The sequence below is a fragment of the Nycticebus coucang genome, chromosome 12 (genome assembly GCF_027406575.1).
Source record: "Nycticebus coucang isolate mNycCou1 chromosome 12, mNycCou1.pri, whole genome shotgun sequence".
Lineage (NCBI taxonomy): Eukaryota > Metazoa > Chordata > Mammalia > Primates > Lorisidae > Nycticebus > Nycticebus coucang.
In genome coordinates, this window is record NC_069791.1 from 92,837,062 (window position 1) to 92,853,572 (window position 16,511).

At 43.7% G+C, this 16,511-nt stretch overlaps 1 protein-coding gene across 7 annotated transcripts in view; it reads left to right on the forward strand.

The window, feature by feature from the left end:
- SYT17 (synaptotagmin 17) overlaps positions 1–16,511 on the forward strand; it is an 83,503-nt gene that overhangs the window by 39,701 nt on the left and 27,291 nt on the right. For all 7 annotated transcript variants that reach the window (XM_053556855.1, XM_053556849.1, XM_053556848.1 and 4 more), the window contains 2 exons: positions 6,480–6,600; positions 8,340–8,495. In XM_053556855.1, coding sequence (XP_053412830.1) covers positions 6,480–6,600; positions 8,340–8,495 — 277 coding nt within the window. The remainder of the gene's footprint in view (positions 1–6,479; positions 6,601–8,339; positions 8,496–16,511) is intronic.

Below are 16,511 nucleotides of genomic sequence, written 5' to 3' on the forward strand. Positions count from 1 at the left end.
AAATTGTTATTCAAGAGAATATCAGTTCTCAACTGCAAATCTCAGCAATGTTCTGATTTCTGAGTGCTTCAGAGTTACTACCGAAATATCAATTCTTGCCAAAGATATATTTCTCTGTGTTTTATTTGAAGTAGAGGTGGGAGGTGTCACCCCTTCCACACCTATTCTGTGTAATGGAGAAACCAGTGTTGTCTGGTTTAGTGGGGAAATCAAAATTGATTTGGAATGCAAATGGGTGAGGGTGATGTTATTTGCAAAATATATATATATTTATCTTTATGTTATGAAACTGACAAATTCGGGACCAGAGCAGCAAAGGGTATTCGGGCTACAGTGAAGGCTTCCCTCATTCTGTTCCGTTTGTATTTCACCTGCAATATTTGCTGAACCAAATCCTATCTTTCGAGGCTTAAACCCAAATGCCTCTTTCTTCAAGCTTTCTCTGACCACACCCCTCCCAAGAATCGGTTGTGCTTCATGGGTCTGATTCATCCGGCTCATTAGCACTTTGGCCATGTAATTATTTTTCAATTGAGGCGAAATCACATAAGGTACCTTAAATCATTTTAGATGTAAATTCAGTGGCATCTAGTCCATTGTTAACCATGGTGTGCAGCCTTCACCTCTGCCTAAGTCTAGAACATTCCCATCACCCAGAGGGGACCGCGTATGCATGAGGCATCAGTCGCCATCCCCTCTCCTCCAGATCCTGGCACCCGCCGCTGCTGTCTGCCTCTGTGAATTTACTCTTCTGGATATCTTATAAGTGGAATCATGCAATATGCGATCTCTAGCGTCCCGGTTCTTTCCCTTGGCGCGTTTTCCAGGTTTCCCTACATCGTGTGCTTCATTCCTTCTTAAGACTGAGTAACATTCCAGTGCATTTTGTTTTATCTTTCTGTTGGTGGACATTTAGACTGTTTCCACCATCTGTCTATTTTGAATAATGCTGCTGGGAACAATTGTGTACAGGTTTCTGTGTGGACACGTTTTCTGTTCTCTTGGGCATACACCTAAGAGTGGAACTGCAGGATCCAATGGTAACTCGACCTTTTACCTTTTGCGGCACCTCCAGCCTGTTTACCAAAGCAACTGCACTGTTTTCCAATCCCGCTAGCGGTGTGCAGGGTTCCAGTTCTCATAGCCTGGCCAACACTGTGTGTTTGTGTGTGCGCGCGCGCGCGCGTGCGCACGCGTGTGTTTATTGTAGCCCCCCTACTGGGCGTGCAGCCCCTGGAATTCTGATTTGTTTTTATATCTTCCATTTTTATTTATTTTATTTATTATTTATCTCTTGCAATAGATTGTGAATTGCTTGATGTCTACAATTGATACTTGATCACCAGAAACCTGGTGTAAGAGTTAATGCACGGGCTCGGCCAGAATCCTGCCCTTTTTATTTATGATATGATCTTGAGCAAGTCACACAGCTTCTCTAAATCAGAATTCTTTCATCTGTAAGAGGGAAGCCTCTCGAGTCATTGAGGTAACGAAAGGAGTTTCGGCTTTAGTGTGCTTTGGACAGAAGTCCTGTGCTGATTTCTCCATAAAATTTTGCTGGAAGAATCACAATTGCGATGTCACCAGTGCCTCTGATCCAATAACTGTTAAATAAATGTTAGATGAGTCAATGAATCCTTCAATATTGCATAATTGGCCCTCTTTTTTTCTTTTCTACAAACTGTTGCCCTGACTCCCAACAACAGTCTTGCAAATTGATCACTCCCCAATGAGAGAGAGAGAAAGAGCAGCTGGGTCAATGGAAATGCTTCTCTGGAAAAATACACCATGAAATCTATGATGTGTGGGTGTGCTGGGGGTGGGATGGGTGGAGAGCGCAGCCAGTGAGTGTGGGTCCTACAAAGGGAAGGGGGATAAAGGAACTTGGCTTTTTAAAGATGAGTGGCTCTCAGCCTTCTCAGAAAGAGCATGGCTCCAGGAGGCTGCCTTATTGAAGTCCCAGTCAGTGGTCCCAGAGGAGGGAAGGAACAACTCTGTCTACTCCAGAGGGCTGTAGAAGAGGCTTGAGGGTCCTCCGGTATTGAGGGCCTAGGAGATGGCTGCACCCCCTCTTCCAATTCCTGTGAGGGTGGCCAGAGCTGGGCAGACTCCCACGGGGGTGGCCACAGGGCAGCTGGCTCTGGCTCCTGTAGATGTCTCTAAAATCCATCTGTTTTCTTCTTTTCTCTTTTAGACAGTCTCGCTTTGTTGCCTTCGGTAGAGTGCAATGGCATCATAGCTCACAGCAACCTTAAACTCTTGGGGTCAAGCAATCCACTTGCCTAAGCCTCCCGAGTAGCTGGGACTACTGGCACCCACCATAATACCCAGCTATTTTTAGAGACAAGTTCTTGCTTTTGCTCAGGCAGGTCTTGAACTTGTGAGCTCAAGCAATCTGCCCGCCTTGGCCTCCCGGAGCGCTGGGATTACAGGCATGAGCCATTGCGCCTGGGTCTAAAATCCACCTCTTGCTACATTCTGAGCATACTAGCCTTGCCTTTGTTCCTTTAACACTCCAGGTCCATTCCTCCTTCCCACTGTCCTGGCCCGTTATACCTGCTGTTTCCTCTGCCTGGAGAGTCCCCACCCCACCTCACTCCTTCACTCCCTCCCCTTCAATCAGCACCTCTCAAAGGGCCTGGAATGGCAGCTGCACGTGAACCTGTGCGCCTTAATGTGCCTCATTTGTCTTGCTTTCCTTTTTAATATTTATCTTATGTTTTTCATGGGAACATTTCCAACATAAAATAGTAAAACAAACACCCATGTAACCATCTCCCAGATTTGACAAGTTGCTAATATTTTGCCACATTTGCTAACGTCAGATCCCCCGCTTTTGACCCATTTTTTGAGGTAGAACTTATATACAACAAATACATGTTAAGTGTACAGTTTGTTGCTTTTTGGCAAATGCACCATGTAACTGCTGCCATGGTCAAGATAAAGAATATTTCCATCACCCAAGAAAGGTCCTTCACCTCTCTCACCCTGCTGTACTTTTCTTCCTAATATTTAATGTTATCTGAAATCATCTCATTGATGTATTTTTAAAATCTGCATATTGTCTGTCTCCCCTGTTGGAGTGTGGGCAGGGGACTGCTCTTGCTCACCAAGCTATCTCCAGACCCAGAGTGAATGTATCAAGTGCATGATCTTGTACTCACCAACTTTGTGCACACATCTTGGCACACGTGTATGAGGCCATCTCTGTGGGAAAGTTCCTGCAAAGGGAACTATTGGGACAAAGAACATTTATTATTATTATTATTATTATTATTATTATTATTAAAAAGAGACATCTCTCTCCCTTTCTCTTCTCCAGCCCTGTAATATTCTATTCCAGTGGTTCTCAACCTCAGCACTGTAGCCTTTCTGAGCTGGGTGATTATTGCAGCGATGTTTAGCGGCACCCCTGGCCTCTGCCCACTAGATCACTGTTGCCTCCCTCTTCCCAATTGTGGCAACCCAAAATGTCTCTAGATGTTGCTGCATGTCCTCTGGGGAGCTAAGTCACTCCCAGTTGAGGACCAATAGTGTCTCTCTCTCTCTCTCTCTCTCTCTCTCTCTCTCTCTCTATATATATATATATATATACAGGCTAAATTTCTTGCCAAACTAAATTGTCGCTCAGCCTCATCCTAAACCAAATGCCCTCAATGACATACTAGATTTGTAGAATCCATTTTGTTTACCCCATTTATACAGCTCAGTAGACTGAATTATTAGCCCTAACCTCCAGCTGTAAAGCTGCATAGTGAAATGAGAAGCTGGCTGATTTTTAAAAGGAAGGAGGTGTTGCTCTGATTTATAAACCTGGGAGGGACAAAGTCCAGGAGGATGCAGGTGGCTTCTTCCTGGCTGGGGCCCTGCACAATTCTCAGCTTTGCTTTCACTAGGATACAGGTGTCTGCACAGTCATGCCCTGAAGACGGCGCATCTTCCAGGCCCTTGAGAATCAGCAGTAATCCCCCCAGCAACTGTGTAAAGAGCCCTGAACTTCTTTTACTGCCCCAGACCCTGAGCGGACCATTCCTATCTTGGCAATCCGCATCCTTGGATGCCCAGGGCAGGGCAGCAGGAAGGGGCAAAAGGGGACAGGTGAAGTGGGGTGACATGAAGGGGACAGGTTCCATCTAGCAGGGCACTGCACAGTGGCCAGATGTGTCAAGGAAGATTATTCAATGACACGTGTTAGGGCACGGGAAGGCAGACTTTATTCAGAGCTCAGAGACCACAGCAGTGGGATTGCAGTGGGACAGAGAGATTGGGCTCAGCCCCGAAGGCAGCATGGACAAGAGGGAATTTAGAGCCAAGGAGCCAGGTAGGCTCAGTGGAAGGAAAATTACTAAAAGGAAACAGCAGTGGTAAGAGGGATCCTGGCTGAACTGATCTAAGGAGACTCTTGCTGAAGACAAGCCCAGGTAATCAGACATCACCTGGGGGATGGCGGAGGAGGAGGAACCTGTGATATGGACAGCGATCAGATGTTGAGGGTGATTGGTTATTAAGGGGGGGTTCTTATTAAACTGATTAACAGAGCTCTTTGCTAAAACTGGCTTTTACAAGAAAGTGCACAGATGGGCGTGGAGACAGTTCAGGAACCCAACTGAAGTTTGGTCAAGCAAAGAATCTTTGTCAGTTGCCAGGTGGGAACATGAGCCCAGTCTCACCAGACCTTTCTTTTTTCCAAGCAAGGCAAGAAATTCAGATTTTATTAAAACCGTGAAATAGCTTGATTCTTTAATTATATAATCATTAGCAAGCAATTACATGTTTAAACATGATGTGGGCCAAATAAAAGGCATCTGTAGGCTGCCTGTTTGTAACCTTTGAGTTAACATGGGAGGTTGTTTCTTATTTGGGGACTGACTCTCATGGTACAGGAATCTCTTGGTTTAACTTTCATCCTGTCTGCAGGTGTTTGTTGAGTATCTTCTTTGAACCAAATATTGTTCTAGAGTTGCCATTTCGCATTAAATTACTGAAGTGACCGACACCAAAAAAGATCGAGATGATAAATAGATAAATAATGATAAAAACATATATAAAGATGATTGATGAGAGAGAGAAGTAGCGAAATGATAGATGATAAGTATAGATAAATGACGGAGATAAATATCTTACCTTTTAAAGGCATATATCGAAATAGTACAGATAAAATAATATGATGTCTGGTAGTTCCTTCAGAATAATATGGGGAGTCGAATGAAGGTATAGGTCAGGCATCCTCAAACTTTTTAAACAGGGGGCCAGTTCACTGTCCCTCAGACTGTTGGAGGGCCAGACTATAGTTTAAAAAAAAACTATGAACAAATTCCTGTGCACACTGCACATATCTTATTTTGAAGTAAAAAAACAAAACAGGAACAAATGCAATTCACACTGCTGCATGTGGCCTGTGGGCTGTAGTTTGAGGACCCCTGGTATAGGTGATCCAAGATTGACCGTGAGATGAAAATTTTTGAAGCTGACTGAAGCTGAGGAATGCATAGTTTCCTTTATACTCTTCTGCCTTCTTTTGAATGTGACTGGAAATTTCTCATACTAAAAATGTTTGCTTTAATGTTACCAGTGATGCATTCTAAAGGATCTAGGGGTGTGATGAGTTAAAATTTTCATCTAAAATTTTTTACAAGTAGGGGTATAGGTGAAACAGTAAAATGTTGATAATTGTTACAGTTGAGTGATAGCTAGATGGAGATTTGTTATGCTGGTCTGTGAATGTGTATCTAGTTGAAAATGTCTCCAATAAAAGTTTTTAGGGAGATAGAAAAGTAGGGAGCCTTCTGTTTTCTAGGTATTTTTGGCAATGTGGAGTCATGCACTTAGGTGCTTATGGGCATTTTTTACAAGTGATAGTGTTGACATTGAAGGAATAAGTACTCTTCAACAAGAGATGTCACAGTGCCAAGAGTTGCCATGGTAAGATTAGAAGCATGGGCTATATTGTAGACTACAGGTTAAGAACAGATTTCTCACCCAGATAGTTCCTCTGTGGGGTATTCTGCCTCCCAGGCATCTTACTGGGAGAAAAATTAACATAGTGGTCAGAGTATCTAGAACCTGCCTTCCTGGATCTAAATACTGACTCTTCCACTTTCTAGCTGTGTGGCTTTGGATATATTATTTAGCCCCTCTGAGCCTCAGTTTTCTGATCTGTTAAACAGGGTTACTACCTCACAGACTCATGATGAAGACTAAATTAGTTTTTACATGTAAAGTACTTAGCATAGTACATGGCAATGTGACCTTTGCTTTTTATTATTATTCATGCTTTTGTTGTTATTGTTGTTACTGTTAAGTGTTCTAAGAGCAGAAAACAATTGGAAGCAGAGACTAAAAGAAATCAAAGAAAGAGGCCCCCACTGTTAACAGACCCATCTACAGCAACCTGTCTGTCGCTAAAGTCAATTTGCTGCATGGTAGGTGCAGAAGCAATAAAAGGAAAAAGCAATCCTGACCATTTCTTTTCTCCACAGAATGAAGTGGAGCTTGGGGAGCTTCTTCTGTCACTGAATTATCTCCCAAGTGCTGGGAGACTGAATGTTGATGTCATTCGAGCCAAGCAACTTCTTCAGACAGATGTGAGCCAAGGTTCAGGTACAGTGTGAGCCTCTCTCTCCCCTACTTCTTTAATGGAGCATCTTTGTTTGTTTGGGAGACCCACCTGTCTATTTCTGCATCCCAGATATAGTCAGTAAGACCCTGTAGATAGCATCCAGCACTAGGATGCTAGTTCAATAGGAAAAACAAAAATGATCAGATGTCTCTTTGGATGAGGCAAGTAAATGATGCTATCTCAGTAACCCTGTTTGGGTTGGGGAGTTGACTGAGACCAGGTGGGATAACTACTAGAAATCTAGATCCTTTTTGAAGTCATTCAGACCCTAGGAACTTATTTGCCTTTCCAAACACTATGCCTGCAATAGAAACACCATGCTCTAGGTGGCGATATTATGCAGGGAGGATGTGGTCTAATCAGTGAGTATGGGGGACACACCTTGATGTTTTTTTCCCAGCTCATTTCATATATACCACAAATCTTTGTAAATTCCAGCTCTGAAAAGACTGTTGTATTTAAAGTGTTTACTTTATAGCAAAACCAATTCAAATATGACTTTTAATCAAATGGAAAAGATTCTATTCCATCTGTTTGTAGCTTCTCCCTTGACAGCATGGGATATCATTGTGAAAACAGCCATGGTCATAGGGATCTCTTCAACTTAGTGGTGGAATTACTGTCTTCTCTAAGTGCAGTAGCTAAAATAAACTACTTTTGCTATAAAGTGACAGCTCAAAGACACCTTAAATTCTCAAAAGCCACATTATAAAAACAGAGGTTTAGAAGGAGCCAGTAAAGGTAATAGTATTAAAACTGGAGAGTTTCGGACCATGGGAAAGTCAATATGATTAAGTGATGAAGGGTTCTACAGTCAAACTACCTGTAACCAAATCTCATTTTTACTGCTTGGAAATGATGTGGCCTTGGGGTAGGTACTTAACTTCTATATATCTCAATTTCTCCATCTCAAAAATTGACATACTAATGGTATTCATATCACTGGGTTGTTTAAACAAATATTAAATTAGATAATGTACATGAATTCCTTTGTAAGTTGTAATTGATCTAAGGATGGGAATTACATTTCTGCCATCTCTGTTCTCCTGTATTTAGGCTGTGGGCTCCTTGACATGATAATGGTTTTCAAAAGGCAGGGCAGACTCTGAGTCTGGTTCAGCCTTTACCAGCCAGATCTTAAGCAAATCATTTCTTACAACAAACGAAGGACTCACCTTGAGTCCTCGGTTTTCTCATCTGTAAAATGAACACAATGCTGGACATATGGAAGGAGCTCAACCAATATTAGATGGCTGGAAGAAGAGAGAAAAAAGGATGAGCAGATAAACAGATGAGAAAATAATGGATGGATAATAGATGGATGGATGGAAAAATAAATGAATTAAAGGAGGGGTGGATACCTGGAATGGGCTGATAAATGGATGAATGGAGATGGATGAATTAATGGTAAAATAAATAATGGGCTGTCATATGGTACCTTGGATGGATAGATTGATGGATAGATGAATGGATAGATAAAAGAATGGTGAAATGATGAATGTATCCATGAACTGACAGATGGTTGGGAAGATGGATGGATGCATAGGTGGGTAGATGAATAGATGGATAGACTGAAAGATAGATAAAAAGTTGAATGGATGGGTAGATAAAAGAATGGATGAATAAAAAGTTAGGTGGATGGGAAGGTGAATGGATGAGTAGCTGGACAGATTAAGTTTCATCGTCTCTAACATTCTGTGATGCTATGTCAAATTTTCAGACCCCTTTGTGAAAATACAGCTGGTGCATGGACTCAAGCTTGTGAAAACTAAGAAGACATCCTTTTTAAGAGGTACAATCGATCCTTTCTACAATGAATCTTTCAGCTTCAAAGTTCCCCAAGAAGAACTGGAAAATGCCAGTCTAGTGTTTACAGGTATGTAGCATTCGAGACTGATAAACCCCAGGTGAGGCATGTTGTCTTAGAGACTGAGGCATCTGGAAAGCATTATGTTTAAGGACGTCATGTCTGGTGTTCAGCTGTCTGGGTTTGAATCCACTAAACATTTGGATAAGACTCATGGCTCCATGCAATATAATTGTCACAAATATGCACAAGTCATTATCTCCTGTGTTCTGGAGCCAGATTTCCTGGGATTGCCACATAATAACTGAACCCTTTGGGAAGTTACTTAACTCCTCTAAGCCTCAGTTTCCTTATCTATGGAAAATAATAGTACTTGTGGTACAGGTTTCTTGTGAAGAATAAATGACTTATAACTTTGGAATAGTACCTGGTATAGTATCCATTGTATGTTAGCTTTGATGGTAATGATGCTGAGAATTCAAGTGGTTTATAGTCTAATAGGGAAGCCTGTCACCTAATTCAGAGAGGGGGTTTTGAAAGACTTTACTGAGAATATAGTATTTAAGTAGAGGCTTCATGTGCCATTGTCTAGTAGCATTTAGTCTTTTTTTTTTTTTACAAAGAATAATTTAATCTATTATTTCTGGGGTATAATAGTTATCTATTGCTGCCTAATAAGTCACCTCCAAATTTAGTTGCTTGAAACAACAGACATTTATTATCTCATAGTTCCTGTGGGTCAGGAATTCAGACATAGCTTTGCTGTGTGGTTCTGGCTGAATATCTCTGACAAGGCTGCAATCAAGCTAGTAGCTGGGCCTGCAGCCTCATCTGAATACTCAGTCTGGGAAGATCTCTTTGTAAACTCACTCACATAGTTATTGACAAGATTTAGTGCCCTGCAGGCTGTTGGACTGGGGGCCTCAGTTCCCTCCGGGTTGTTGACTGGTGACCTACCTCAGTTCCTTGTCACATGAGTTTGTTCATAGGGCAATTCACAATAGGGCAGTTGGCTTTCACCAGAGTGGTTAAGTGAAGGAGAAGAGATGGCAAAAAAGAGTCTCTTTGTAATCCAGTCTTGGACATGACAGTCTATCGCTTTTATTATGTTCTGATAATCTGTTCATTAGAAGCAACTCACTAGGCGAGCCCACGCTCAAGAGGAGGGGACTACACAAGTGCAGGAATAGTGGGAGGCAGGGAGGACTGGGAGCCGTCTTAGAAGCTGCCTACCACTATGGGGTTAGAGTGAATAGAAGTAATGGTCATATTTCCTGTGTTCTAATTAGGTATTTCCCTATGTCATTGCTAATACTCATTATAACCCCCACCCTGTCAAGTTGACATCATCATCCTCAAACTGCAGGTCTAAAGACTAAGGCTTAACACCTAAGCTACCTACCTAAGGTCTCAGGCTAGTAGAATTAGGATTTAAGGTCTGGTCTTGCTGTTTTTAAAGCACCTCAGATATTGCTAGTATTTCTAATACTCTGTCAGGGTTCAGAACCACAACTATGAGTGGAACTCCCAGCAGGAGTGGCATTTTATATGAAGAGTACTTTCGGGAATAATGGAAATGTGGATTGAGCCAGTGTCTGTCTCAGCAAAGCCACAATTCTCCTGAACTCAAATCTGTAAGGTTCTAACCTGCTTTATTTATCCACTGAGGAAAAGAGCTGTCACCTCCAGGTTGAGGATCTGAAACACAGCCCATTAGCATGTTTCCCAACACTTCATAACAAAAGTAAGGTTGATAGGCAATTTAAGCATTTGCTGAGAATTCCTGGTAAAAGCCTATAATTAGCTGGTGGGCAGGACTTTCTGAACAGTTCCTTTCCTGTGTGGGACGAGGCTTCTTCTGCAATTTTCGATCAGGTGAGTTTTGCAGCTGAAGTTTTTTTTTAAAGAAGGGTTAAAATTGTTTTTTGGCTCCTGAGATAGCAACTTGCAGTCCAGAGGCCTTCTGGGAAATTCAGAAAGGTTTGCCGAACCAAAGTAAAGTGGAGTTGGCCACTGATATGATTGTTATTGGATGTAGGCAAAAAGAAATGCCACTTGATGGCAATTCTTCAAAAAGTTAAAAATAGAACTGCCATATGATCTGGCAATCCCACTTCTAGGTTACTATGTAAACGATTTGAAAACAGAGACTCAGATTATTTGCACACCCATCTTCCTAGCAGCATTATTTACAATAGCCAAAAGGTAGAGGCAATGCAAGCATCCATCAACAGGTAAATGGCTGAATAAGATGCGTGGTGTGTGTCTACAGAGGGCGCCAAAATAAATGCATACACATTTTAAGAGACATTATCTGTATTACCTTTCAAAATTGAATCAAAGGCACCATTACTAGTCCAGTGTACCTAGCCATGCTGCCCACTTCCGTTTTAACCGGCAATTACTACATTTTGGGGGAAAGATCGATTTTATTTCCAGTGAGATCGCTGAAAAATGTGTATACATTTTTTTGGCACCTCTGGTAGCGATGATGGAATATTACTCAGCCTTAGAAAGAAAGGAAATTCTGACACAACGCTACAACGTGGATGAACCTGGATTACATTGTGTTAAGTGAAATAAGGCAGACACAAAAGCACAAGTTGTGTATCACTCCATTTCTGTGAGATAAACTAGATTAGTCAAATTCCTAAACAGGAAGTGGCACAGAGGTTGTCAGCAGCGGGGGAGGGAGAGAATGGGGAACTGTTGCTTAATGGGCGCAGAGCTTCAGAGTAGTAAGATGAAAGAGTCTAAGGTCGGATGGTGGCGGTGGTTGTACAACAATCTGGATGTACTCGATGCCCCGAAGTATATACCTAAAAATGGTTACAGTGGTAAATTCAATGTCACATGTATTTTACCACAATTAGAAAAAATACTAAGAAGTGCAATTGAGCTCCATAGAACCTGAGCAACTCAGGGAAGTACCAGCATGCTGTTGCTGGACCCTTGCAAACTTTTCTCTCTCAGAAAAGGCACCATTCTCTCGTGGCCACTTTGAGAGAATATGGCATGATGGTTAGGGGCCAACCCCTTGGTTTGGGCTCCTATTTGTCTTCTATTTGCTGTGTGACTTTGAAACTTTGGCCTCTCTTTGCCTCAGCTTCCTCATCTGTAAAATGGGGATATGGTCCTTAAAACTTGGGTGAGTTGTGAAGTCCAAATGGGTTAATATATGTAAAGGCTTAGAACAGTGCTTGGCTCAGAGAAAGCAGTCCTTGAGTATCAGCTATTGTTATTGCTGCGTGAGAGACACCAAATTTATACAGCCAGATGCCACCTTGAGGATTGTCTGGAAGAAGGCCAGGTATGCGTACGTATATAAATAATACAGTCCGCCCACTTTGTCAATATAAAAGTGTGCGATTCTGTGGAAAACCCAAAAAGGGAAGGAAAAAATTATTTTGAAGACATAACCTGGCGGGGGCATTATCTTCCCTCCAGTGTTAGAGGAAGACCATCTGTCTTCTTGGAGGTGAAGTTTTGAGGAAATCCCTAAGTTAGAAGGAGCCAAGTATCATGTTTTATACCTCTGTCCCTCTTCCTCCCTCACTGTCCCTTAAGTGCTGGGCTTCCTGGCCTTCTGAAAGGCATTTAAAACTTTTCTTCTCATGGCAAACTTAGTCAGGAGACAGGTGGCTTAGGAACAGTTCCCAGTGCCTGGGGAAGGCAGGGTGGGGGAATTTTATAGAGAATCACTGAAAGGATTAATTAATTCTAGGGACAGATGGACGTGAATTAAATGCCGCATCGATAATGATTGAATTGTGACTTGGTCTAGAGATCATGAGGAAGAGATGCAGGGTGCGGTGCCGAGTGTCTGCCCCCATCTGGGGAGTGAGGGGTGACGTGTGAGATGGGAGCTGAAGGACCGGAGGCGTTAATCAGCAGAGAGGACCATGGCTGGGGGAGGGAAGGTCATGCCCAGGAGAGAAATTGAGGCTGACATTATCTTCACCAGGGGGCTAACAGTCATCAGGGTGGAGGCCCCACACCCGACTGCCTGCTTGTCCTGTTGGGAGTTTCTCAAGGCAGCTGCTGCAGAAATTGACCTGGTATAGACTTCGAGGGGGGCCCAGCAGTAATAAACAGTGCTGGGCAGCTGTGGCACCCCAGAGAAGGGAAATCAGGCAGTGACTGACACTGCTTGCTTTGTGGCAACCCTTGCAGTCTCCAGCTAAGACTAGCGAATATGGTGTCTCCCAGGGATTGGTTAAAATGCAGATTCTGACTCAGGGAGGGCTGCAGTGGGGCCTAGGATTCTGCATTTCTGACAGTTCTCAGATGATGCCTATGCTGAGGTCTGCAGATCGCACTCTTGGGAGCAAATATGTAGAATAGAACCCAGGAAGAGTGTCAGGGTGAGTGACAACTGTGTCACATGTTAATGGGAATCACGCTCTGCACTGTAACTGTGTCTGTACACTAGCATTACTCAGGAAACTTAAAAAATCCTGGTGCCCAGGCCTCAGCCTGGAGAAACTGAATCAGTCCTGGTATCTGGGTTTCGTTTCTGGGTTTTTTGAGCAGGGTGTGGGGAAGCATCTGTGTTCTTCAAAGCTCCCAAGTGGCCCTTTTGCACAGGCTGGTTGGCTAGCCTTGGTCTCTCCTGTTCTGCTCCCTGCCTACTCTGCTGTCAGTCTGGAGGCCTCCCAGGCCCCTCTGTGACAGTAAGTTTGGCTTCGTATTGCAGCTGGAGCATCAGAGTGGCTAATTGAATCTGCTGGTGAGATGAGATGAGGGGGAGGGGCAGCAGGGTGTGGACAGGAGTTCTGCAGGGCAGCAGGCCACCCTCTTGCCTGGAAAGACCCCAGGTTGAATGAGCATCACGGAACCATGCTTAAAAATGGCTGGAATTGGGGAAGCAGGACAGGGGGGAAGGGGAGGGTCTCCCAGTGCTGAGAGGGGCAGAGCCAATCTGGGAGAGCCTGAAACTCCTTGGAGATGGAGAGATGCTATGGGCTTGTTCTGGGGCAAAGATGCTTCCCTGCAGCCAGCCCCCAGGGCCACCCCTTTTCTCCACAGCCACCTGGCAGCCTCCTCCCCTTCCAGCCTGCCTTACTGGTCACCAGCCCCTTTTCTGCCTCCTAGCGAGAGGGAGGCACAGCCATTCAGGGTGTGGATTGGCCTGAGCTACAATTTGGTTCAACTTTTACCTTTACCATCTAGTGAGTGTGTGACATTAGGCAAATATCCCTTTTCTAGACCTTAGGCTCCTCCTCTGCTATGAACTCTTCAATCTCAATATTTTATATAAAAATCTTTAGATAGTGCCTTGTACAGAGTTAGTGCTCAATAAATGCCAGATATGATGATGATGATGACTGATGGACTCCGCCATGGGTGAACAGACCCTGGAATTATACAGATTTGGGTTTGAAAATTGGCCCCACCATTAACCAGCTGTGTGACCTCAAGTAAGTGACTCCACCTCTCTGAGTTGTAGCAATCATTCCCATTATAGGAATTACAGGCAAATCAGCATGGGGACCCATCCAGAAGTGGCCACTTGGAAAATCATTTCTGCTGGTTTAATCATCGCAGCGTGTGAGAGAGTTGAAACGCTGGCAGTTTTGAGGTTAGGAGCTCAGCCCAGCTGCCTGTGGTTGTCTCTCCAGCATTTCCCGCACCGAATCAACATGCCCCAAAGCTGCCAGCTGGCACAGTGTCTGGAACCAAGGATTGACACTACATCTGTGCCAACCCAGCCATAGAACCAGACCAATGTGTGCTCCCTGCAGCTCCCTGGGGCTGGCAGTCACAGGAGGCGAGCTGCAGAGTGAAGAGACTAAAGCCTCTGATTTCTAGCCAGAGGACCATGAAAGTGGGCCCTGGGAGCCAGTTTGTGGGAGGATTGAGGAGGCGGGGAGCTCAAGAAGCGATCCCATAAATCTACGTATGAACTCCTGGACTCACCTCTGAGCTGCACACGGGCAGATACCATCCTGAATAGTCTACTAACTATTGGGTAGCCCACCACCTAGGTCCCTGGGGACATGTCTGAGGGGCAGATGTGAATAGCACTACAAAGGCTTTAAAAACTGAACAGACACTGGAATAATAGCAAACAGAAGGCAGGTCATAACTTATAGTCTGAACCCTGCCTGATTGCTTAAAAAAAAAAAAAAGAAAAAAAAAATATATATATATATTCAATAGGATTTAAACAAGACCTAGAATTTCATAATATTCAAAAAGTCCAGGATACAATCCGAAATGAATTGATTTATAAAGAACCAACAAAATCTAGCAAATTCTTAGAGAAAATATAATCAACAGATACCAACTGCAAGATAGCTCAGATGTTGGAATTACCAGATGAAGACTTTAAAGCAGCTTTTATAACCATGCTCCAAGAAGTAAGAGTGAATTCTCTCAAAAAGAATGGTAAGGTAAAGAACATCAGCAGATCAACAGAGAAATAGAAGGTATAAAAAAAAGAACCAAATGGACTGGGTGCTGTGACTCAATCTCTGTAATCCTAGCACTCTGGGAGGCCAGGGTGGGAGGGTTGCTTGAGGCCAGGAGTCTGAGACCAACCTAAGCAAGAATGAGGAAAAAAAAATAAAAAATCTCTGCAAAAAAATTGAAAAACTAGCCAGGCAGGGTAGCATGTGCCTATAGTCCCAGCTACTGAGGAGGTTGAGGCAGGAGGATCACTGGAGCCCAGGAGTTGGAGGCTGTAGTGAGCTATGAGACACCACTGTACTTTAGCCCAGGTGACAGGGTGAGACTTTGCCTCAAAAATAACAACAAAAAGACCCAAATGGAAATTTTAGAACCGAAAAGCACAATAACTAAAATAAAATATTCATGGGATGGGTTCAATAGAATGGAGGTGATAGAGGAAGGTGTTAGTGAGCTTAAAGACAGATCCAGAGAAATTATGTAGTCTGAACGACAGAGCATGCAAAGATGGGGGGAAAGAGGAACAGAAAGAGAAAAAAGAGACCTGTGGGAAAATATCAGACCACACAAGACTGCCCACAAGTTTGGGGATCTCAAGGACCACCTCCCTTCAGACCAGTTGGCCACAAATTCAGGTTCCCCATGACCACCCTCAGGTTCATTCATTTGCTAGAACAACTCCCAGAAGTCAGGAAGGTGCTACTTATGACCACAGTTTTACCGTAGCAAAAGAATATAAATTAAATCAGCCAACAGAGGGGATATGTAGGGCAGAGTCCAGGAGGGGGCCAAGCTTTGAGCTTTCATCGTCCCCCCCATGGAGTCATGGACAATGTTGCCTCCTCCTGGTCACGCTGTGTGACAGTATGTACCGTGCATAGCCGATCAGGGAAGCTCACCCCGCCTTTGGTGTCCGGAGTTTTTACTGGGCTCAATCACACACTGCTCAGCTGTCTGATCTTCATTCTCTAGCCCCTCCCAGAGGTCTGCCTGATACCTTTAGTCATCCATTCCTCCAGAGGTCTGAACTAACTCTGTCTGGCCCTAAAACCCCCGTCATAAATCACTGCTAGACTGCCCAGTGGCCAAAGCCCCCATGTAAACAAAGGCACTCCCTCTTAGGACACTCCAGGAGCCCAGATATCACCTCCCAGGAGACATAGGCAAAAAGGCCAGACCTCTTCTAGGGTAAGATTAATTCTTCACAGTGCAGGAAGCAACTAGCAACTTGTGCAAAGTCATCTAGCCGGTGAAGAGTTGGGCCACGCTTCTCACTGAAGCTGTTAACCACTACACTTTGACTATTGTGGCTCGCCTGGGGATCTTGTTAAAATGTGCTCTCTGGTTCTGTCTGTCTGTGGTGACACCTGAGCATCCATATTTCTAATGAGTTCCAGGTGACATCTGTGCTAGTCTGAGGCCCACACTCTGAAAAGCTAGAAGACACACTTTCTTTGTTCTCCCACATTACCCCGATATGGCCAGAGCAAAGGGCCCATGTGAGTTTGCAGAAATAGTGCTCAGATCAAGGAAGCCTATAGAATAAGAAGTGTGTGGGGCTTTTCTAAGTGCATTGGGAAGCCCCAGGAGGACTTCTAAATTAATTTTTAATTGAAACCATAACTGTGTACATTTATGGGATACAGCATGATGATTTGATATACAACGTGGAAC